Source organism: Apodemus sylvaticus, chromosome 10 (assembly GCF_947179515.1).
Source record: "Apodemus sylvaticus chromosome 10, mApoSyl1.1, whole genome shotgun sequence".
Taxonomy (NCBI): domain Eukaryota; kingdom Metazoa; phylum Chordata; class Mammalia; order Rodentia; family Muridae; genus Apodemus; species Apodemus sylvaticus.
In genome coordinates, this window is record NC_067481.1 from 36,389,000 (window position 1) to 36,414,086 (window position 25,087).

At 44.0% G+C, this 25,087-nt stretch overlaps 2 protein-coding genes across 4 annotated transcripts in view; one reads left to right on the plus strand and one right to left on the minus strand.

The window, feature by feature from the left end:
* Ppm1e (protein phosphatase, Mg2+/Mn2+ dependent 1E) overlaps window positions 1-25,087 on the plus strand; it is a 130,918-nt gene that overhangs the window by 101,832 nt on the left and 3,999 nt on the right. The window contains exons 2-6 of the mRNA XM_052197664.1: window positions 8,169-8,287; window positions 13,059-13,258; window positions 16,419-16,607; window positions 19,683-19,826; window positions 20,062-20,155. Coding sequence (XP_052053624.1) covers window positions 8,169-8,287; window positions 13,059-13,258; window positions 16,419-16,607; window positions 19,683-19,826; window positions 20,062-20,155 — 746 coding nt within the window. The remainder of the gene's footprint in view (window positions 1-8,168; window positions 8,288-13,058; window positions 13,259-16,418; window positions 16,608-19,682; window positions 19,827-20,061; window positions 20,156-25,087) is intronic.
* The window catches only part of Trim37 (tripartite motif containing 37), a 121,110-nt gene continuing 102,419 nt past the window's right edge, over window positions 6,397-25,087 (minus strand). Inside the window, exon 25 of one of the 3 annotated variants that reach the window (XM_052197659.1) lies at window positions 6,397-6,680. In XM_052197659.1, coding sequence (XP_052053619.1) covers window positions 6,536-6,680 — 145 coding nt within the window. In that variant the 3' untranslated portion in view covers window positions 6,397-6,535. Of the gene's footprint in view, window positions 6,681-13,186; window positions 13,337-17,508; window positions 18,038-25,087 lie in introns of those variants that run through there. The other 2 variants (XM_052197660.1, XM_052197658.1) reach the window with 2 other exon arrangements.

A 25,087-nucleotide genomic window follows, 5' to 3' on the forward strand; every position in this document is an offset into this window, starting at 1 on the left:
GCAAGGGGAGGCGCTTTCCAAAGAGATAGGGGCGGGACCAAAGGTGTCACGTGGGGAAGAAGATGCAGCATGGCACTGTCTTGAGGGAGCACACGGGATCTGACATGAGGAAGATCAGCTGGGGACACCCTGGCAAGAGCTGATCCGTTGAGCCTGCTTTGGGGAGAAAGGTGACAGGGTTTCTTGCTAGGCCCCTTCATTCTGTTATCAGGTACTATTGTCAGTTCAGTCTCGGGTGACCTTGTAGCAGCTAATTGGTACTCACAGAAAACCCAGGAGTCTGTTGGTTTTCCTTGAATGTCAACCGGGTTCCTGTGAGCAAAAATAGATGTTGAGATTAAGTGGATAGCGCACCAGGGAGACTTCTGCTGTGAGGACCCCAAGCCTGGAGCCGCAGGAGTGGGGCACCACGAAGGCATTTTTTAGATCCCTACAAGGGAAGGAAAGAACCTGGGCTGTGTGGGCATCACCATCTGACTCCAGGTGGCATTCCTAGAGCTTGCTAGACGAAGAGCAGCCTCCAGAGGAAGAAAGGCAGCCCATCAACTCCATGCAGTCCACTAAGAAAAAGAGTAAAGTGGGCGAGGTAGGGGACGGCGCTGTCACGAGCCCGTGGGCTAGAGGCTTCTCAGTGGAGTCTCTCTTAGACGGAACTGACGGAAACGTCCCACCTTCCAGAATTTCTATTACCTTGGCCTGCTGAACACAGCTGTGGGTGCTGCGCTGTGCGGACGCCCACACTGCCAGTGTCAGGAAGGATGTACTTTTAAACCTCTAATTTCTCTAATAATGTCTTTGGTGATTTGTGTAGGTTTGGCATTGTAATCAGAGTGCTTCCTGGCTTGGTTTATTCAGTTTGCAGCCTTAAAATGTACACTGTCCTGATATGCACAATTCGAACAAGTGATGGAGTCAAGAGGTCCACCCTTGGTGTCTCAAAATGAAGCAAATTTACTCTTTCTGTGGTGTGTTAATCTATTTATACCAGGCCCATCCAGTGCTCACGGAGCCAGCCGGCCTCACCTCCATCACCCAGACCCACTGCCTGCTCCACCAACCCATACCAGCCTAGACTAGGTGGACACAGTGTAACAAACCCTTGGAAACATCTTTAAGAGGGACTGTTGTTTAAAATACAAAACTCTCGTTGGTGTAGTGCCTTTAACCCATTAAGCACTGAGAAGGCAGAAGCAGAAGGATCTCTGTGAGTTCAAGGCCAGCCTGTTCTACATTGTGAGTTTCACAACAGTGAAGGCTATGTAGAGATACCCTATCTTAAAAGCAAAACAAAAAATGATAAGACAAAATATAAAGCTCTACAGTATTAGTAACAGTATTGGTCTGTATGAAGTTTATGGCATTCCAAAGAAGTCTTTCTTAACTAATGATGCATTGCCAAGACTGATGATACTTAAGGGAATGAATATTCATTTATTTATTGAGACAGGCTCTCCCTATATAGTCTTGGCTAGCCTGGAACTCACTAAGTAGACCAGGCTAGCCTGAAACTCAGATCTACCTACCTCTGCTGCCAAATGCTGGGATCAAAGATATGTGCCAGGCACACTCAACTTGTAGCAATATTCCTGATGGGGGCTGGAAAGATGGCTCAGTGGTTAAGAACATTGGCTGCTCCCAGAAGTCCTGTGTTCAATTCCCAGCGACTACATGGTGTGTAATGGGATCTGACACCCTCTTCTGGTGTGTCTGAAGATAGTTACAGTGTATTCATATATATAAAATAAATAATTCTTTACAAAAAAGAATATCCCTAATACATAAAACAATATGCTTATGGAAATAATATTCTGGGTTTGGGTCTTGTCACTCACTCGTCTTGAATTTGTGTGGATGCAGGGACCCAGCTGTCTGTCTCCCGTAACTTTCTTCTGTGCCTGTGTGCCCAGTGGGCTGACACTTCTGAGGCTGCCTTTGACTCTCTTTGAGACAAAATCAATACTTACTTGGGACGGAATTACAGAGGTAGCATTTTAGGCCCAGAGGAGTTTGGCGTTTTCCCATTTTTTTTACTTTTCCAGTGGAGAAGCCGGCAGCCTGGGCTTGGCGTCTCCTGAGGCCCCCTCTGGAGTGAGCCCTCCTTGCTCCTGCCCTCCACAGCACTGCAGGAATGCACTGGTGGGGCACCTGATCTCTGTGCCCTGCTCCATGGGCTTGGCCCCAGAGTCCTCCCTGACCCTGATTTCATTTGTTTGCCCTCTCCAATCAAGCACAAGCCCTGTGTGGTACACAAATGCTATACTATATGCCCAGCCCCATCTCTGCTTTAGTTCTTTATTTCCTTAGCAACATAGAAAAAACCAACCTTTACAGTTTAAAGTGATTTCTGGATGTATGAGGTATCCGCCTTATCTAGAGGTCTCAAGAAATGAACCTGCTCCGTACTAATGTCTGGCTCACCAAGCTGCTCTGCTCACCAACTCCTTCCCTCCAGCCCCAGTGAAGGTGTTAGCTGAGGGCCTTGTATATAAAATGCATGCATTCTATCACTAAGCTCACCTCGGCCTTGACGCTAATGTTATCTGGACCGTTCCCATGACAATCTAGTATGTCTGCCTTTAGAGACTGCAAAACAAATATGTATAAAATTGAAAAGTGCTTAACTACTGAAGGTCATTAGGATGTGGTTATTTTTTTGTAATTCTTTTGCAACCACATTGTTTAGGAGAGCACTGCCTTTAATCCCAGCACTCGGCAGGTAGACGCAAGTGGATTAGTGTGAATTCTAGGCCAGCCTGATCCACACGGTGAGATCTAGGCAGCAAGAGCTATATAATGAGACCCCGTCTTTAAAAAAAGGGGGGGGAGGGAAGGGAGGGAGGGAGGAAGGGAGGGAGGGCGGAAGGGAGGGAAGGAGGAAGTCTCCAGACATGTCTGGGGACAGGTGGGTTTTCGTCCTTTCGTGAGGTGGTGGGGACCCAGCCCTATATGGTCTGAGCATGGACTCCTCCAGTGAGTAGCATCCTTGGTCCTACTTTTGGAAGTAAAATTAAAGAAGCAACATTTACTTCTCCAAATAAATCCTTGGAAGCAGAAGTCAATGCTGCTAGCCAGTGATGATGTCAGAATAGTCATTGCGTTTTTGAACCATAGTTATCTCAGGTGTTGAATGTGTTTGAAAAATATTTACAGTAAACACCGTGTTCATTTTATTTACAGAGCTCAGTTTCTGATGTCAACAGGATTAAACCTCTGAAAAAACTAAGAATATATAAAAGTTCAAGTCTATATTCATATATTCATTATCTTTTTTAAATGTTTATTTTTATAGTCCCTTTGGAGAACTTTTTTTAAAGATTTATTTATGTATGTATGTATATGAGTACATACATGGGCTTGGCCCCAGAGTCATATATATATATAATGTATATGAGTACACTGTAGCTGTCTTCAGATACCAGAAGAGGGCATCAGATCTCATTATGGATGTTGTGAGCCACCATGTGGTTGGTGGGAATTGAACTCAGGACCTTCGAAAGAGCAGTCAGTGCTCTTAACCACTGAGCCATCTCTCCTAATATAAGTATCTTTAGTAAAGTAGAATGTTTTACTTCTTGTGAATAAATATAAGTAGCTTTTTAATAATTTTTCAGTGTTGTTCAAGAGTGCCTATGTGCACACAATGTGACTTAGAAACAAAACAGACAAAGACTATTTCTATCTATGAATATATAAAGTCTGTGCTTCACTGTTTGAGGTAAAAGTTAACTGCTATGTAGAAAACATAGGCTCTAAACTGCTTGGAAGTAGGGATGGAAAGTACTTCAAAGGCTGTCTTATACTTGACATATCTATCAAGTAAAACTGGGAGTTTTATTATTATTATTGTTTGAGGACCCTAACAAGATTAATTTGAGTTTAGAAGATCCAGACAATCCAAAGTCAAGTCACACCAAGTGACAGCAGGGTTCCCAGCACAGCTGCATCTGTTCCCATGTATCTGTTTACCTACAAATGTGTGTCCGTATTTGTTTGCTTGCTGTGAGCATGCCTGGTGCCTACAGGTGGCAGAAGAGGAGTCCCTGGAACTGGGGTTACAGATGGTTACGGTTGTGAGGGGCCCACGTGTGCTAGGACTCAGACCCAGGTCCTCTGAGGAGCAGCCAGTGCTCTCTACTGCAGATCCGTCTCTCTAGCCCAGACAATAGCATTCCAGGTCTGGGTCTCTCCATGCCTCAGCAGAGGGTATTTGTAGCTATTCCTGTGCTTACTACCTTTGCCAAGCTGCAACATCATCTTAGAATCTTAAGGCAAAGTATGAAGGAAAGCAGTTTGTGTTCTGTTAGTCACTCTTGGTAAGTCTCTTAACAAGTACTAATGATAAGTTTGTATTTGAGGTGTGCAAAGTATTCTCTGATGTGCCCGTGCTTAAAACAGACTTGTGATTCTCATTTCTCAGAAAGTTTCTTTCAATTCAGTCAAAACCATAAGAAATGACTCATGCAGGTGTTCCCATGTCCTGGTGCAGACAGCGCTGACAGAGGTGACGTTTGAGATCTTACTTTAGTGAGCTAATCCTCCCTCCCTACTTCCCTGAAAATATTTTCATTCTGTCTGACAGAAAGTTTAAAAAGTACATTAACTGTAACTAAAACTGAACCACAAATGTCACATTAATGAGACTAACGGTGTGAGCCTTGTTCACTCAAGCCGTCAGTCTTAGCTTTGATGAGCCTAGACTGTAGTTTAATTACACAGAAGGTATCATTTTCTTGTGGGACTCTAGGGAGCTACATCACTGTGATTCTTGGATTCTTTAAAAATAAACAAAATAAATGACTTGATCAGAGTAAAAGCAGGAGAGAAGTGAGGACAAGCCACATCAGTACCAGAAACCCTGACTCATCAGAAAAGGCCGATGGTCTCCACAGCAAGGAAGATGAGGTGATGCTAGCTGCTCGACCTCGGGACCTTGGAGAAGGCCTATTACTTCATCTTACTGCTGTTAGGGAGCAAGAACTATGAAAAGTGACCCTCCCCCGCACCTGGAATAATGCTTAGCTCAACTGTAGTGCGTGCCTGCCAGGTATGGAGCCGTAGGCCGTGCCTCAGAGCTACAAGCAGAGAACAGGAGGATGGAAAGCACCCAGGTGTGGTGGTGCAAGTCTGAAATCCCAGCTGCTCAGAATTGAGGCCTGTTTGGGCAACGTGGTGAGACCTCATCTCAAAATAAAAATTAAGGTCAGCAAAATGGCCTGGAGCAATGGTCCTCAACCTTCCTACTGTGGTGACTCCCAACCATAAAATTATGTTGCTGCTACTTCACAACTGTTATTTTGCTACTGTTATGAATTGTAATGCAATGTCTGATATGTGACCCCCAAAGGGGTCATGACCCACAGGTTGAGAATCACTGGCCTAGGGGTTAAAGGTGCTTGTACCCAAGCTTGACAACCTGGATTCTATCCCTGGGATCCACATGGTGAAAGATAAGAGTCAACTCCTGCAGATTGTCCTCTGTCCTCTACAGGCAAACCATGACACCTGAATGCCCCCTCTCTCTGACACACACATATACACACACTGATTAGATGAATAAATGAATGAATGAATGAATGAATGAATGAATGAGAAAGCATCCCAGTATTAAAGGGAAATTCCACTCGGCATCTGCTGCATCTCCTTTGTGCTGCGGTGCAGTGTGCCTTCACTGCTAAGGCACAGACTGAGGATGAGGTCAGTGAGCCAGACAGCATGTATACAGTTGAGTTTCAGAGCTGTGCCGAAGCAGCTATACATTCTGTATTCCCACTGAGCACTATGTAGACCCAGTGTCCGACGTCACTCTACTGCTTGCTGTCGTGTCTTTCCTTTTTTAATGAGAGAGAGGAAGTAGGGACTGAAGTCAGGGCCTGCGCACACTAGCTGAGCATTCTATGCAGCAGCTCCATGTGATTCTGAATCGGAGTTTGTATACATGGAGATCGCCCCCCACCCCGTGTTTTGGAGATGTTTTCCCCCTGCTCCCCTCCCCATCACTGACTATCCTTTCCCTCAGCTCCTTTGACCTCTCAGCAGGGATGCTACAATCACCCAAGCCCCTACTTCAAACACTTATTCCCCTGACTCTCTTAGAGTTTCTAGCTCTTCAGTCTCTATGTGTGTGGGTGGGTGGGGGTGGGGAGGTGAGGGGATGGGAGGTGGGGCGAGTTTCAGACAGGGTCTCACCCTGTAACCCTGGATGGCCTGGAACTCACTTTGTAGGCTAGGCGAGTCCAACTCACAGACTGCCTGCCTCTCTGCATCTGGAGTGTTGGGATTAAAGGTGTGTGTTACCATGCCTAGCTCTTTCTTGTCTCTGTAGGTTTCTGTCTTATAGCAAGCTTTCAAATACTGGGTTTCTGTTACAGTGGCTGTGGAACAAATTATGACAAAACATAGTGGCATAATAAAGTCATTTATTATACTATAGTTTCTTTTGGTCAGGATTTCAGACTGGTACAGCAAGTTCTCATTTCTGTTCCATGGGACTGGGAGCCTCGGGCTGAAGACTGGTGTTGTCTGAAGCCCTGTGCACTTACACATCAGGCAGCTGATGGTGGCTATTAGCTGGGGCCAGGGGCCTCAGCTCATATCCGTGTGATCCTGTGCATGCCGTCTCTCCGGGTTGGTTGGTTTGGACTTCCTCACAGTATGGCTGCTGGGTTCCAAGAACAAGCAGTCTAGAGAGGGAGAAAGCAAAAAGCTAGGATAGCCAGGGAACCTACTCTGCCCTTAAAAAACAAGTCCTCAAGTCTTAGCACATGTAAAGAAAAAAGTAACAGACTTTATGTGAAATGACAAGGTTCTAAAATAGCACAGGACCTGGGGCTGGAACTCCATGGGAAAGCACTTGGCTGCAGGCCTGAGGCCCTGAGTTAGAGAAAAACAAAACATGGGACCAGAAACACTGCTGTGGCCTGCTACAGAACAAGTCTGCCATCAGGCCAGACCTGAGAGTCAAGATCTCTCTGTGCGTGCCAGTGAGATGCCACGGTCAAGCTCCTTGTCTGCAGTTGCACCTAACCTGAAAACCTAGGCGCTAACAGGCAAATGCTCTCTGCCTCACTTTCCATAGCATATAAAGCAATGTATATGCTATAGCATAGAGCATTTGTCTCCTAATTCTCCCTGTCTATGTTCACTGCTATTCTGATAGTTTTAAAGATCTCCTTGTGATTCTCAGATTCTCTATTTGAAGTCTATCTCAGTTTTCAAATCTGAGCGCCTCTCTGAAATGTCCAGTTAATAATTGTATACCCCTCAATTTCATACCCTTATAAAATATCTCATCATCATTTCTACCTTAATATGCGAAAATGAACTCTTGTTTTCTTCATTAGCCCATGTCCTCAAATTTCTTGTTCTGCTCCTGTTGGCCCATAGCCGTTCAGACAAACCCCGGACTTCTTCTCACCTCTGCCCAATTGTCAGCAAGTTCTGCAGCATCTTTCTCCAAAGTACACCTCTCCACCCCGACCAGCACCCCTGTTCTTCCTCATGTCCCCTCTCCATGCCCACCTTTCCCATGTTCTTACTCCTGTCCCCTGCCCCTTTCCTCCCCGGCCCCTCCCTGGCCCTTCCCCCTCCCCAGCCCCTCCCCCTCCCATGGAGTTCCAGTGTCCTCCACTGCCCATCTTTCATTCTTGCTACATTCTGACTTCCTGTGCACAGAAAACCAAGGGAATAGTTTAGCTCCTATCTCACTGTGGCACTTCCTTGCTCACAACTTTGTGACGGCTCACAAGTTCTCAGAAAGACCTGAGCACAGGCTAGTCTGAAGTATTCCAACCTGCTTTCCCATGTCCTTATAATGCTATCTTTTTCATGCTTAAGGTGTGGCATGACTGTCCACCCAACCTAGGTAGGTATCACTGTCAGGTCGCTGTATTGTTTTCTTCACATCGCTTATCTGACTTTCAGGTTGCATCCTGTTAGTTTACTTACTTAACCACCTGTCTACCCAGCTGGATGGCAAATCTGGTCAGGGACTAGCCCTGAGATATTATCAACATATATCCAACACTAGCAGGAGGGCCACCAGATAACATGTGCCCAGTCGTTCACTGGACGGACGATAGGGACAATTCTGGGATGACATGGATGGCATGTGGTAATTAGAGCATCACTTCTGAGTTCTTACTGAGGATAGCCTTGTGCTTCTCTTTCAGTAACTGCCCTTCCTTTCTGGCTGCCGCTTTAGCCAGAGCCACATCAGATGAAGTCCTCCAGAGTGACCTTTCTGCTCACTGTATCCCAAAGGAAACGGATGGCACAGAAGGGACTGTGGGTGAGCACGTTTATCCATTATTTGTTTAAACATACTCAAATTTTCTCATGGGCAGCTAGCTACAGAAAATATCTATAGCATATTAAACCCAACTACATATACCCAGTAGTGACTATACAGTGGAATTAAGGACTTTTTTTTCTTAAAAAAAAATCAATAAAAAGAGGCAAGAAGAAAAATATCCAAGCATGCGCGCACACACATACACACTTGAAAATAGTTAAACTATTTTTATAAAATTATATATATAAATATATACATATATATACATATATACACATATATATATACACACATATATATATATGGCATGTATATTTATGGTACATGGTAAGTACTAGAAACAGGAGACTGACATTGCTATCTAGTAAGGAGCAAGCATACACAACGGAGCCGAGCTCATAGGTGTACCTGCAGTCTCAGCCACTTGGAAGGCCGTGGCGGGAAGGTCACTGGAGCCTAGATAGTGTAGACATGCCCAGGCAGGGACCTTGTCTCAACTAAAAAAAACTCAGTTTGATGCACACCAAAGGAAGAGGGTGAGGAAAGCGGAGTTTAAGAAGAACCTGTGTGGAATGTTTTGTTTACCCACGGCTGCACCACCCTGAATACACCCCACACCCCATCTCTTCTAAGATGGCATCCTGAAAAATACATGTAAAAGCATGCAACAGTTTTTAAAAGTTATAACAAAACTTATCAATCTTGTTAAGTTTTCTATTCATTAAAACCCATCGCTGACAGATATGCTGTGTTTTTATTACTTGGGGCTTGGTGTATCTTCGTTGGTAAGGGAGGAGGCTCTGCTGTCACCCCACGCCCAGCCCTGGAGCCAGTGGGACTTGATGCTCCTCACAGGCTGCTGCGATGCTGTTTTGAGACAGGTCTTGGTGACTGCCCAGGCCGGCCTGAAACTCTCCCCTCCCACCTCAGCAACCCGGGAGGCTGGGTAATGGGAATGCGCTGCCCCCCTGGCCTCCAGTTTACATGCTGGGTTTAACCATATTTGAAAATGATTAAACAAACTATTTTTATAAAATCAGAGCATGAGTAACCACCATACTCTTGTATGCTCAGTGCAGGGAATGGAACCTGGAGTTTCTTAAATGTTAAATATGTCCTACCAACAGAGTAACATCCCTAGCTTTCTACTCCAAAATTTCGAGGGTGTCATTTTATTGATATTTATTAGCTTTGAGACAAGGTCTCGACTCTGCAGCCTCAGGCTGGTCTTGAGCTCACTGCCCTGCCGCAGCCTCCTGAGTGCTGGGATCACAGCATCTGCTGCCATGCTTAGCCCTTCTGTTCTATTCTAAGCACTTGCCTATCAACATGGTACATAAGGAACAGAGCATTTGTTATAAATAGAAAGCCAGCCCAGAGACTGGGTGGCATTCCCTCTCTTCCTGTCTCTCTCTGGGACTGTGACAGAAAACTGTCAAGGAGGGAGTTACTGCTGGTTCTTCCTGAGAATAAAGGGTTCACCTAGAGCCAAGCTGTCCCAGAGCCAGGCTGAAGAGAACCCGACCACAGCACTGTCTCCCCTGAAGCTGACTCAGTTGCAGCTCCACAGAGAGACAGCTGTAGCGGCTGGTGCCTCTACAGCTGGGAGGGGAGGGCTGCTGCCTGGATGGCTCTCACTTTCTCACGCCCCTTATTTTGTTTTACTTTTCCATCTCCAGTGGCTATTATTTATATACTACTGTTCTATAGCACTCCTGCTGGAGACTGTCCCGGGCTGTGTGCTGTCCTAAATGTTGGCTCTGGAGAATTATCTGAACCCTATAAGATGACAAAAGCAAAATAAAGGTGATTTTTTTTTTTTTTTTAAAAATAGATGTCATTGATCACAATGTTTGAAATATTTTCTAGGAGATCACTCAGAAATATCTGTTGTGATCTCAACTATCTGCCAAGCTCTTATCCACTCCACACAAACCAGTAGGTGTGAATTATACAAGGTAGAGTCTCTACGGGGACACTGTTGGCCCACACGGTACAGAGGGGACACACACACTTAGGGCTTACAGCACAGGCAGTGAGGTCCACTCAAAGGGCACTTAAAACCTCTTTTTAGCAGGAACTGGTTGCATGCCTTTAATGCCAGCACTCGGGAGGCAGAGGCTGCCGTGTGGGTGCGTGGGAGCTGAACCTGAGTCCTCCACAAGAGCAACCAGTGTGCTTAACCACCGAACCATTGCTCCAGCCCTTAACATTTAAGTCTTATTAGTTCCCTTACTGGACAGTGTGGTGTATATGACGACAGCAATATATGACCCACAGAATGATGGAACTGTTTATATCACTGGCTGGGAACCTGGGAACGAGTCATGTACTTCCCCTGTTCTCCATGGAGTTCCTGCATGTATTTGCTTTGTAGCCCTCGTTTGTGATTGTGTCAACTAAGGACACTGTCATGTCAAGTCTGTATGGAGTTGGGGGTATCTCCTGCTGCAGCCTCTATGAGCTCTAGAACTTAAAAAGAGCAAACATTTGGAGTTGCTTAAAGCAATAAAAATATTTGGCTGTTTATGGGCTTGTTCGTGTATATAATGCCTCAGGGAGTATTTGCTCTTTGAACTTCATTCAGTTTCAAATACACCCTTGCTTTTCAGTTATATAAAACTGGGAAGGGGCAGCTGCATGTGGTAGCGCATGCCCGTAGACCAAAGCACTGGAGAGCCTGTGCTAGTGAGACTCTGTCTCAAAACAAACAAACAAGCAAACAAATACATAAAAATGTTCAAGGCATAAATAAGACTACTGTATATTAATAATAAAGAAGTCAGAAATAAAATCTTTGAGACTTTCTGAATATAAAGATTTTAAGAGTTCTGAGTCAGATGCAGGGGCTCACACCTCTATCACAGTACTGAGTCGCTGAGGGAGAAGGAATTTGAGGTCAGCTTGGGAACAGAGCTAGACCCTGTCTTAGGAAGGGGTTGGGGCAGTTTGTGTTAGATGCGATAATTTGTTACTTGGGAAGCTCTAACTCCAGCACTTGGGGGGCTATAGCAGGAAGATCTTGAGTTCAAGGCCAGCCTAGGCTCTGTAGAGGAATTCTGTCTCAAAAAGATAGAGCAAGTGCAGTGTTTGTCTGGATGTACAGGGCCCTGAGTTCTAGCCTCAGTACTACAAAACAGAAGGAAAATTAATGTAGGAATTATGCATAAGAACAGAAATGGAGTCACAGATTCAAGGCTAAACAGAGACGGGAAGTAAAGGACGGGAGCCAGGCTCCATGCTGCCGAGGACACACAGTCTCTCTGGGTTTCTGTTCTAGGCTACAGGAAGCATCTGTAGCCATTGCCCGGCTGCCACACACTTCCTTGGGCTGACAAGCTGTGTCTGATTTAGTAAAGCAACTTTTAGGAGTTTTTTGGTTTTGTTTTGTTTAAAAAAAAAAAAAACTGAGATATAGGAGGAACATCTAAAGTACTGAAAACCTCATCTTTTGGTTATCTGAGTAGTTGCAAACTGAGTGAAAGATGGCTTGACTAGATGGTTAGAAATGTTAATTATAGTCTCTTCAATACACTGGTCATGTGCCAATGAATACAAGTCTGCCTGGAAGCCAGATGTTAACTGGGTCAACTACAGAGTGAAGGGGACTGAAACCAGGTGATATGCTGGTGCGTGTCTACCATCCCGGCACTAGGGAAGGTTTGCCAAAAATCCAAGGGAGAGGCCATCTTGAGCTAAATAGCAAGAATCTGACTTGAAAATAAACAAGCAAGAAGCAAACAAACAAATAAGGCTAGTCATATATCATACACGCTTTTAATCCTAGCACTCTGGAGGCAGAGACAGGTGATCTATGAGTTCAAGGTCAGCATGGTCTACAGAGTGAGTTCCAGGACAGCCAAAGCTACACAGAGAGAAACCTTGCTTTTAAAAACAAAACAAGCCGGGCAGTGGCGGCGCACGCCTGTAATCTCAGCACTTTGGGAGGCAAAGGCAGGCGTATTTCTGAGTTCAAGGCCAGCCTGGTCTACAGAGTGAGTTCCAGGACAGCCAGGGCCATACAGAGAAACCCTGTCTCGGAAAACAAACAAACAAATAAACAAAACAAATCCAAAAAACAAAACAAAACACAAAAAACCCAAAACAAACAAACAAACAAAGCAGTAATATGTTCCAGGACAGCCAGAGCTATATTGTGAGACCTTGTTTTTAATAATCATCATCAACAACAATGATAATAAATTTTTAAAATTAAGTAGTACACACAGAATTCGGGTTGCCTTTCCCAAATAAACATTTAACCTATCAGTTACCTTATTAGCTAAACTACTGATAAAAGTATAATTGATAAAAGAAAATATATAACTCAGTTCCAAATGATAGAACTGGAATTCATTGCAAGTTGCCAGTCCATTATAGCAGACAGAAGACATAAAGGAGATCAGGAAGAGAGAGCCAGGAGTCTTCATATGCCTTTTCTGTTCTGAATGGCTGGATAATACATCCAGTGCTCACGTTGCAGTCTCTCTTCTGAGCCTAGAAGGCTTGGCTCTCTATGTGATAACCCTAGCAGCCATCCAGTGAAGGCTGCTCTGGCTAGAGGGCAGAGGGCTGTGTACAAGCCTGTCCAGACTGAAAAGACAGAGGCTGTCTTCTGCCGCAGAGGGTGATCTTGGAGGCAGGTGATGGCTCTCTGCCAGGGAGGGTGTCTTTTCCTTGAGTTCAGGAGGACTACTTCTGTCCGACTAGGCAGGGGAGTGGGAACAGTGTTACTGGCTCGTTATTGGGGTCTCTGCTTCCTTCACAGAAATTGAGACAGTGAAATTGGCCCGCTGTGTCTTCAGCAAACTACATGAGATTTGCTGCAGTTGGGTGAAGGACTTCCCTCTGCGCAGGAGACCTCAGATTTATTATGAGACATCCATCCATGCCATCAAGAACATGCGAAGGAAAATGGAGGACAAACATGTGTGCATTCCTGACTTTAACATGCTCTTCAACCTAGAGGTAAAGGGCATGTTGTGAGCTGGTATGACATGGTCGGGTCAGGAAGGACCAGTTGCCCATAGGACGGAGGGAGGTGGGCTGCATCAGAAAAAAAGAACTTGTTTTATTATTTTGAGTAAGTTCAAATCATTCCAAATTGGGAATATTATGTTATTTTTAATAGGTTCACATGGTTCAAAATTGGGAGAGTAAAAATCTCTTGTGGATAGCCAGTTCCTATCCAGGAAAGCAAGGGAAGTTACCAGTTTTTCTCAAAGCTTCTAAAGCTATTTTATTAGCAACCAAAGAAAATCATTATATCAAAATAACACATTTTTAAAAGGAGAATTTTTTTTGTAGTAAAGTCAAGTGACTTATTAAATCTTCAGAATACTATGTTGCTGAAGCAACAAAAACCACAACATAAAAGGGTGCATCGAAGGCTGAGACAACCTGATTTCATGTGATTTTCTTTTTAAAATCCGAGTCTCTGAGATAGAAAGTCGTTGGAATTACACTCCACGCATCTGTGACTGACAGACTGGATCCATATGAGCCTTGTCAGCTTAATCACCATTTTCTTCTGTCTTCTCCTTTTCTATTAGGTGCATTATGCTAATGCAAACAAAGGAGGGTTTGTTTCCCCTGCCTGTCATTCACCTTTTCTTTCCTCTGTTAAGTCCATAACTTCAAAATGGCAGTGTAGTAATTTATACACAGCATAGTATTTCTTTCAGTTAGCAGTAGCTAACTTTAAACTTCAGCCAACTGTCCGGGCTAAAGAGCGGGGGCTCAGAGAGAGAGCACCTGGTGTCTTTGTTTCCAGTGCTGTGTCCATGCTAATGTACCCCAAAGGCTGCTTCCTAAACAGTCCCCATGAAACTACAGCTACTTCAAGACTATACTCAGATTTGAAGGCCTTAGTTCTGGGTGTTAATTAACCTGATTGGTACTCATTTTGCCTCCAAGTTTGAAATGCAGCTCAAAGGCTAAGCTCAGAAGAGTTGCCTTGATGCACCAAAGCAGGTTTTGAAGGTTATTTAGCAGTGATTATTTAGAACTTTGTAAATTCTTGTACTTTTTTATCTGGTAACTTCATTTAAAATTCTTCATCACAACAGAAATACAGCATAGTCTTAAATATGTGTTTGACAAAAGTGTTTTAGCATTATTAATAAAAAATAAATCAGAAATGAGCTAAAAATTAAGGGAAATGAGTCTCGACCTAGTCACGATGTGTCTGAATAATACTTAGTGACATGCAGAAATGCTAATGACATAAAGCAGGAGCATGAAATTGTATATACACTATGATCCTTACTTTAAAAACATGGGCTAGGAGGTGGAGGCCCATGCCTTTAATCTCAACACTTGGGAGGCAGAAGCAGGTAAGTCCCTGTGAGTTTGAGACTAGCCTGGTCTACAAAATTAGACAGCCAGGGCTACACAGGGAAATCCTGTCTTGAAAAAAACCAAACCAACCAACCAAACCCAACAAAAAATAGAGCCAGGTGTGGTGGTATACACCTGCAATCCAGAATTCTTGAGGCTGAAGCAGGAGACCTGCTACACTGCAAGGCCCTGTGTCAGAAACCAAAGTATGCACGCAGGCATGCGGATGTAGAATGCGTCTCACCTATGCAAGGTCCTACTAAACACCCCCACCCAAAGAAACCCAATCCACAGATATATAGATATGAGGATATTATTTATGATAGTAGGACTATAGTTCTATGTGTTTCCTTCCTTATGTTTATTATTTAAACAAATTATACATCATTATAAATGTTTTCCTTTAAAACTACACTATTTTAAAAGAAAATTTACCTAGTGCTGGGAGTCCAACCTAGAGATGCTGTACAAGTTAGCTGAGACCCCACCACTAATGCAGCAAAGACTTCACCTGGCTGCTGTTTTTTCTGAAGTTATACTGACTTGATGAAACTGAGTATTACTTTAAGCCATATTTTGTTTAGTTAATCTTCAATGGCACTATAAATTGTTTTGCTTAAAATGTAAGACATCATTTAGTGTCAGTGTCTGGAAGTAGAAATCAGTTTCATCATTTTTGAGTGTTTCCATTATTCTCTGTACATTTATAAGTGGTGTTTTGTTAAAGAGATGTTTTCCAAAGCACAAATAATATAATGTCTGTGTCATTTCTCTGACACAAGGGTGAAGGTGGGTCAGAATGAGGCAGTCCCTCAGCCTCAGCTACCCAGCAAAACTCAGATCAACCTAGGTTGCATGACGCTGTGTCAATTTTAAGGAAAAAGAAAGACCAAAAACCTAAAGCAACCTAGTAAATAAAACATCCCCCTTATGAAGAAACTGTTTAGGAGTGTGTGACAGAACCCAGACTCCCAAGAAAACAAATGCAAAGACTCACAAATGAAGTCCTTCCTCAGCCACTGCTGCCTACAGGGAGCTTAGGAGCCAGTGACGCCCCAGTGACTCACATCAGAGACAGGTCTAAGATCCAAACACCTGAGCTGACAGTGAAGGAGGCAGCCAGTGATCTGGTGGACGAAAAGTGAACTCCAGCCCCAGCAGAAGGAAGAGAGCGCTGCCTGCAGCTGGCTCTGCAAGGGGACGCTGAGGCTTGACTGAGGCTGGGGCAGAGCTGCCAGGCACACCCCGACCCTGGGCATCCGATGTGGCTCAAGACTGGTTAACAAGTTCATTTATGGCAGTAAGAATTCAATGCGACCAGGAATGATGTGTGAAAGAGGCACTATCGTGCAGAACTGTGTATGTTTTTTATCTCCAGTATTTTAGACAATTGGCCTTGTGCTGGAAATTTTCTGCGGTATTTTGAAACAAAGCACTCAGTGCAGACCAGCTTTTGCTCACTTCCTCCTCATACCATCTTTCCTCTTCTTCCTCGCAACTATGATTTTGAAGCGAATGCATGTGGGTGGCTTCCATGGTACAAGATAGCAGGTTTCACAGAGAGGCCGCTCCAGTCTGCACTAACTGGGCATGATATGTTCCAGGGCTGTGTGTAAACACAGATGCCCTAGCACTGCAGACATTCCATAGCTCATCAGGCATGGGAGCAAAGGGAAACATGGAGTCTCATTATCTGAACGACAACCTCAGCAGAGGATGGATGTCCAGGGCATCAGCTCACTCACGGGACTGTGCGCCATCCTTAACTGTTTTATGTCTCTACTGACAGGACCAGGAGGAACAAGCATACTTTGCAGTGTTTGATGGCCATGGCGGAGTGGATGCTGCTATTTATGCCTCCGTTCACCTACACGTTAACTTAGTGCGCCAGGAGATGTTTCCCCATGATCCTGCTGAGGCTCTCTGCCGGGCCTTCCGTGTCACAGATGAGCGGTTTGTGCAGAAGGCAGCCAGGGAGGTATGGCATGTCCTTATGAACTCTGGCTACCATTGTACTAGCCAAGTTCAAACCGTCTGCGTGGTTAAAGAGCTAGTTATACCTTTTCTCTTTCTAGGGACACATTATCTAAACTATACAAAGACACAGACATGTACTCACTTGAGCCACTGTGTTGGACTCTGTTCAGTTCTAAATCCAGTCCCCTCAGTTCTGTGGAGCACACTGATATACTGTAAAGGAGATTCAGGTTGGGGTTTCCTGGCTGCTTTCTATAACTGCTGCGGGTGAGCCCCCCACCCCCACCCCCGTCATCCTCAAACTCAGACTACCTCTCTAAGCACCCTTGCAGGCAAGCTCTGGATGTGGTGAACTGAAAACAATAGTTCTAAAAAAGAAACAGAAACTGGGATTACTTCCATACATTTGCTTCTGCGTGAGTAGGCAGTCGTTTACTGTGCAAAGAGGGAGGATCCTCAGATGATCCTTGAGCTGATTTTCTCTTACTAGGAAGATAGGCAAAACTCATGGCCTATATTTCTAAGGCTGGTCAGACCTAAGTGTTTTACTTTGAATGAAATTTAGAATTTCCATATTAAGTTCTAAAAGTAAAATATATTCTCTCTATATTCATCATTCTGGGCAATGGAATGTAATTACCCTATGGCACTGTTAGAGTTTTAGCTTGGGGCAGGCAATAGAAAATGTACATTTTTAACTTGTCAAAAGCAATTACAAGTTAAAATACACACAGTAAGTTAACTCTTCTGCCACATGACTCAAACATGAACTTTTAAAATGGAAAGATCAGACTATTATTTGATCTGTTTCCCTGATCTCACAGTTTTGCTGTAAAGCATTACTGGGGCTTGGAATGAATGAAAGAATGAACTATTTGGTAAAATGCAAGATAAGTATCTACCATGACCCCTAAGCTTGGACTAATACACAGATTAGCTATAGGAACTACTAGGATCCCCAGACAGGAGGGCTGCAGAGAACCAGACGTCCCAGCCTGGCCTCCGGCCCTGGAGCCAGCACACTGCTCTGCTCTGCCGCTCTGGAGGCTGCTGCCTCTCAGCTTGGGGACGAGGTGAGCCTGGGGGCCATGGGGAGGGCGGCAATCTATAGTTACCAACAGGAGACAATAATCATGTTGTCTTTTTAAACCTGACATCCCGTTTTCTGTTTCCTCAAAGCGATGGCTTTCCTGACCATGTGTCCGTCACTTGCCGTCACTGGCGCTGTGTCTCTGTCCTGCCAAAGTTGCTGCATAATTCAGGGCCTCCCCGCAGTTGCTCCTCCTCTCCTTGTGCCTCCATGTGCTGTTTACTGCCGGGGAGAAGCAGCTATTCCTGTTGTGAAGCAGCCCTGCCTCCTGTTCTCTCCAGGGCATATGCACTGAAGTGTCTTTATATCGTGTGCTCCAGAGGGCTGAATTTTTGAACATTCTGTGTGGGAAGACATTTTATTGGTGGGTGAGGATTTATAACAAACTTTTCCTATATAGGGAAAAAGAAGAGTTGTTTTTCTCATTGGATACAAGAAGCCCTTTGCCACCCCTGACGCACTCATTCTAATTTGGGCCAGGTCCTTAGTAACAGCGTTATGCTTATTTGGTGGTGACTCATGTCAAATGGAGATGTCATCGTGGTGTAGCAGGATCAAGAGCTTTAAGTACTGTGGTAGCTACTGCAGTGACATCCCCGGCTGTTAGCTCTCTATGCAGTGTTCCCAATCAAAGCTCCCTAAAAATACTTTAGGGAAGGCTTTTCTGGTTTTTGTTTTTAAAGGTATATAAGCATCTTCTTCAGTGAGTATATGCTGTCTCAGCTCCACAATATCCAGTGACTGGGAACATTTCTTCTTTACCAAGCAATGTTGCAATGCTTTGTATACATGCGTGTGCACACACACTGTACAACTGTACCACCTCATTGACTACCCAGTGGGTCACAAATGAAATAGACTACAACTGGAGCCACTTAAGAAAAGGATTGTTAGGTGTGCTGGTGCATGCCTTTAGTCCTAGCACTTGGGAAGCAAAAGCTCTCCATGAGTTCCAGGCCAACTAGAGTGACAGTGAGACCCTGTCTCAAAAAAATAAGAGGGGTGGGGGGATGGATTTAACAGTGAAGCAGGAAGAACAAAGACTTTTACACAGTGAACAATGTTAGCAACCACTGGACAGGGCACAGAATAGTCCATGTTTTAAAACACACACCCAAGCATTCTCCCTCCCTCTCTCCCTCCCTCCCTCCCTCCCTCCCTTTCTCTCTCTCTCTAATGTGTGTGTGTGTGTGTGTCTGTGTGTGTGTGTTGTACATGCAAATCACTGTGTGCATGTGGAGGCAAGGACAGCTCTCAGAGGTGTTTTTTATGTCCACCATGTTAAGTATCGGGGATCAAAGTGAGGCTATCAGTTCTGGCAGCAAGACTCTAAATTCTAAGCCTTCTCACCTGGTCCAGGTTTTAAATTCATTAATTAATAATTTATATTTTATGAGTATGGGTTTTTTTCCCTGTATGTATTTCTGTGCACCAGATGCATGCAAAGCCCATGGAGGTGGAGGAGACATTAGATGGCCTGGGACTGAGTTAGTTCTATACACAGTTGTGAGTCACCATCAGATGGGTGACTCAAAGTGGGGCCCACGGAAAGCGCAGCCAGTGCTCTTAGTCACTGAGCCCTCTCTCTCCAGTCCTCGTACCACTCCCCAGCCCAATTTTAAAAAAATGTTTACTTAAAATGAAACTGATAATTATCCCTGTTTTGTATACCACAAATCAAGTGGATTTGTGTGCACAAACAAAAATACGCACAAAATTCTCTGAGCCAGGAACAATGGTACACATGCTTAATCTCAGCAGAGGCAGGCAAACCTGTGTAAGTCTGAGACCAGCCTGGTCTACACAGCCCCTTCCAAGCTGCTAGGGCTACACAAGTGAAGACCTCTTTTCAAAAATAAAATACAATGCTCTGAGACACATGAGTCTGTAATGTGAAATTATGTTACGAATAGTCTATCTCAAATGCAGTTTGTATTAATTATAAATCTTTTATTATCTTTGACTCTGGTCTTCCATTATTTTTAGAGTTTACGGTGTGGGACCACAGGAGTAGTGACTTTTATCAGAGGCAACATGCTCCACGTGGCATGGGTAGGCGATTCCCAGGTCATGCTGGTAAGAAAGGGCCAAGCTGTTGAACTAATGAAACCACACAAGCCAGACAGAGAGGTATGTATGATCTGTTCCAATAGAGCATGTCATAATGGCTGTTCTGTAGTTCTTACTTAGGATTCTTTGAGTATTATTATTGCCTTTAATCTCAGCAACTATGCCCTCCTCCTAGTGGATAGATGCAGAAAACCTTTCCCAAGCTTTCTGATGATGGGCGGTATATCTATTTACTGTAAAGCAGATGAATGAATCCTGAATGCAGTGATTTGATTTTTATCGCACTGCTCTTTAGGATGAAAAGCAGCGGATTGAGGCCCTCGGAGGCTGTGTGGTATGGTTCGGTGCCTGGAGGGTGAATGGGAGCCTGTCCGTCTCCAGAGCCATAGGTAGGAAAACGGGAATCTCATTTCTCCAGTCTTCTAGCTCACTGTGATGTGTTAACTTTGATATGAAGGAACTTGAGATGCTATTTATATGCTCAGAATGCTTACCATTGTTTAAAATAACAACTAGATGACTTTTTAGTTATTTAAGTCCACCTGACTATTTATACATTTAAAATTCATTATATAATAGGAATCATGTCAAGGAATATTGAATTTATCAGTTTATATTTTTTAATAGGAGCTTCCAATTTAGTGTACAAATCTGCTTAAAACCGAAATGATTGTTTCATTCCACATTTGCAGAAAATGGGAGGTTCCTTCCAAACATCATAGTTTCTTTTTTGGTGAATTATAAAATGACATGAACAGAATTCTTAAAAACACACTTTTAATACAAAACTATTTTCTAAATATGGAAATATTTAGAATGTATATGTTGTGTACACACACACACACACACACACACATCCTTTGTCAGATAATCTTGGGTTCGAGCTCACTTTTTCTTTTCCCTTCTCTCCCATTCACGTTAGGGAACACGTCTAGGGCTTCATGCATGAGAGGCAAGGGCTCTACCCACCCTGGCGCTTCCACCCCTTACAAGCATTAAAAAAACCTGGTCTCCCTAAAACTTAAGCTTTTAAAAGGGTGAAGCCACTATAAAACAGCTTCAGTGGGTGACTGGAAAAAGTCATAGGCATACCTTCAAGGAGTTGGGCGGTGCCTGCCTCTGTCTAGATCCGGGCTGAGTGTGTTGTCAGGCTTCCCCGGGTTAGCTTCTCTTCCCAGCTGACTTCTTCACAGTGTCGCATGTAAGCACAGCCTGCTGCACCCGGTTAGTGTGCTGCTCATGTGTATATGTTAGGGCTGCGTGCTTGAGACTGCCAGCATTGTCTTCACAGGCATACGTACTACAACTCTTAATTGTCAAAAAAGGAACTGAATACAGACAGAGCTAGCATACACAAAGGTCATCTCTAATTACTAAATTAGTTTATCATTACCAAAGATTCCAGAATAAGACAACCTGAAAGATCTGGTTTAGCTTCATTGGTGATTCAAATCCTTCCTACTTTTTGAAAAGATGCTGGCAAACTGTAAAGTTCCCCAAATATGAACATAAGAAGCTAAGTGATAAATAGCTAAATGAGTACAAATACCTCATGAAGAACAGTTTGACTTTACAATGAGGGTGCTATTAGTTACTGTGGAACAAGGCCAAAAGAAGGGAAATTCTCAAGCCTAAAATATACTGTTAGATACAATTATTTTTGACAACTAGAACCTTTCTAGAGCTCTTCCTCTTCATCGTCCTTCTGACAGCGTTTTGTCAGGAGACTGATGCATCTCCACAGAGCCAACTTAATGTGTAGATGCCGGCCTTGATTCTAAAAATAGAGCACAAGGTGAAACCAAAGCAGTACTTCAGGAAGCGACACCTAAGACAGAATAAGGACGACATCACAGATAAAGTGACTCTGCAGGTGGATAGGGTGACACACTATGTTTAGGGAGGGAAACCCCAGGATATAAATAGTTTTAGGAGTAGCAATGAGTACGCAAAGTGAGAGCAGAGGGTGGACTGGTCAGGAGAAGTGTTTCTGCCAGCCTGTGAGGGTCTGCACTGCAGCAGGTGAACAAGCAGAGGGTATGTGCGACCAGGCTCGTCTCACCAAGCACTTGTGGTTACAGCGGGAGAAAGAGTTGAGCGGACAAGGTCTAGAATGGAGACCATTTAGAAGGCTTGTGGGAACAGAGCAGCAGACAGGACATCTAAAACAGGAGACACAGAGGAGGCTGTAAATTGGTGAGACAGATGATAGTTTGTGAAGAAGAGGAAAACTACCTTCCAGGTTTCCGACTTGTGAGTGGGAAGATGATAGAGCATTTGTAATAAAGCAGCCTCAGTGGGGGGTGAGTTCAGCTGGACATATTCCCAGCACTAGGTGCTGATGAGATGTCTTGTAAGAGATTTTGTATATACTTAGAAATATGGATTTGGAGTTTAGCTGAAAGTTCCGAGTTGGAGATAAGGATTTAGTAATTCATCCCACCTTGGCAACACTATTTGTCGTGTGTGCACCCAATGTTTAAACTACAGGCATGAGTAACACTGCCCAGAAAATACATATTGTGTGGCGATGCCAAGACATATGTAGCTAATCAGTGACTTAAAGTAACACAATGGGCAGATACTGTTTGGATCTTGGCTCTGCCACTATATAGGTTACTGATCTTGGAAAGATAATGTCTCAGTACTGGTCTGCTCCTTTAAAAGGGGAGCACTGGTACCCTGCTCCTGGGATTCACGTGTAAGATAGCTATATACTTCACTCAGAACTGGGCCTGACACACTCCTAGCACACAACTGTTGTACTATGAAATCAAGGAATAAGCCATGAAAAATGAGTGACAGGAATGAATCGTTCAGGTGCCAGGAAAAGAGGGCTTCTAGGCTGAGCAGCCAAGGACTGCAGAGGGCCCATGTGAGAAATGGGTTGAAAAACAAATGGGATTATGGGTTGGAGACATGGCTCAGCAGGAAAGAGCACTTGTGTCTTTCCTGAGCAGAGGATCCAGGCTTGATTCCCATCACCCACGTGAATGGTCATGCCATCTGTCAATCCCAGTTCCAGGAGATCTGATGCCCCTCTTCTAAGAGCTTCAGGTACCAGGCACACATGTGGTGAACATACAAACACAGAAAAAACATTCAGACACACAAAATAAACCTTAAAAATGAAATGCTACTTTAAATAGGAAATGACTGGTAATATTGGAGAGAAATATTCTCAGTTGTAAGTGTAAGAACATACCAACTGAGATATGGAAGGGCCTGGTGGTCCATAACTGTCATCCCAGAACTTGGGAGGCTAAGACAGGACGAGGGGTAGTTCCTGGCTAAATTAAGGAGTTGAGGAATGTAAGATTTGGGAGAGTCATTGGAATGGGCTGAAAGGTACAGGAAAGGACTTTAAGGGACAGCTCAAATCCACTTAAAAACAAATGACACTAATGCCTTGCCAACTCTCTCACCTCACGAGCCCTTCATTATGACCAAAGCTGACTGAGGCAGGCACATCTCCTAGCAGGAGGAGAGGGGAGGTTGAAGACAAACTCCCACCCCACCATGGAATGGATGTTTGTGCCCCCTACCAAATTTGGGGGTGAAATGTGACACTCAACATGAGAGCAGGTGAAATGCCAGAATATTGGCAATATTTCCTCTGCAAATCTTTGTATGTACTCTTCTAAACTAATGGTTGAAATAGTCTTTAATTGTTAGCACTAAAACAAGATTTTTTGGAACAGTATGACTCAGATCACATTTATTTTTAGAAGTGGAGTTCGTAAAATATTTCAATCGGGTAAACAGAGGTGAGATGAAGCGGCCTGGTGGGGACTCTGAGCCCTGCCCGTGTAAGTTATGATTTGCTTCAACAGGCAGTGGGCCAGCAGCTGGGAGGAGGCAAGGGGATTAGGCATTTGTCTTGGCTGCAAGACAAGCTAGAGGCCAGCCTGGGCTATGTGAATGAAATGACCTTGGCTCAAAAAAAAAAAAAAAGGGGGGGGGGAGGATAGTAGATTAGTTTGAAGTTGGGAATACATAGGATCAAAAAAGGCCCTCTGTTTCATATTTACAGATACATTAACCTAAATATTAGTAAATACTCATTTTCCTGGTATCTAGGTACTCAACATGCCGGATACAGCATATGGCCCACACAGTTTATAGCTAGCCACACAGGGTTCCTATTGAACTCTTGGGAGCCTGACAAGCTTGAAAAAAATCTGAGGCAAAAGGGAACTTACAGCAGATACGTGTGGGAGCGAGGATTTGGAGTTAGGCATGCTGACCCCAGTGCTGTCCTCGAACCTAAGTTATAGAGCACTACTTCACATATGGTTTGGTGGCTAAGAACAACAGCTGGCTCGTTTCCAAGTGTCTACAGGAAAACAATGTAGGGACTGGTAGTGTCTGCAGTTCAAAGTTCTGAAAGCCTTAGAAGATGGTGATGTCAGCAGTGGGTCTGCTTCTCTTGTTAGTGAGCGTATTGGATGGTGGGGGGGAGGACAAGGGCAGCGCAGGGGGTCATCTCTGAAGACATTAAGACACTTATTGTGGATTTTTTTTCTCTTTGTAGGCCTGGCTGTCCTGGAACTCACTCTGTATACCAGGCTGGCCTCAACCTTAGAAATCCATCTGCCTCTGCCTCCCAAGTGCTAGGATTACAGGTGTGTGCCACCACGCCCGGGTTATTGTAGACTTTGTCTGTTCTCCAGATATTACAAGCCATTAAACAAAGCATCAAAGAAAGAGAAGCCAAGTAGATCCAAAACCAAGCAGTCTATAACAAAGGCCTAGCTGTCTATGGGACTATGCAGAGGCCTACAAACTTCCTTGGCTTTAGGGAAATCCCCCTTTTTTAAAAAAAAAAAAAAATCATTTACATTGGTGTTCTGCCTCCATGTATGTCTGTGTATGGGTTTCTGATTCCCTGGAACTGGAATTACAGATGGTTGTAAACTACCATATAGGTGCTAGGATTTGAATCTGGGTCCTTTGAAAGAGCAGCTAGTGCTGCTAACTGCTAAGCCATCTCTCCAGTCCCCACACTTGGTTTTTAAATCTCTTGTAACTCAAACCTTCTTCCATGTTCACAACACAAACCTACTTATCAATGTCTTTAAAAAAAAAATGACAGGAAATTGTTTGATGAGGAAATAGGGAAAACTTAGGATTTTCCCCCCATAATATTCTCAAGTTGTAAATAAACCAAAAAATCTACTGAACTAAGAGCTCTCCTATGTATGACTGATATTTTCAGCATAGCAGCAAATTTATATTTGATGATTTTTGCTTTCATCAGCAAAACCTAAACTGTAGCCACAAGTACAAGTGTGAGAATATAAAGCCAAAGAGGAACTGAG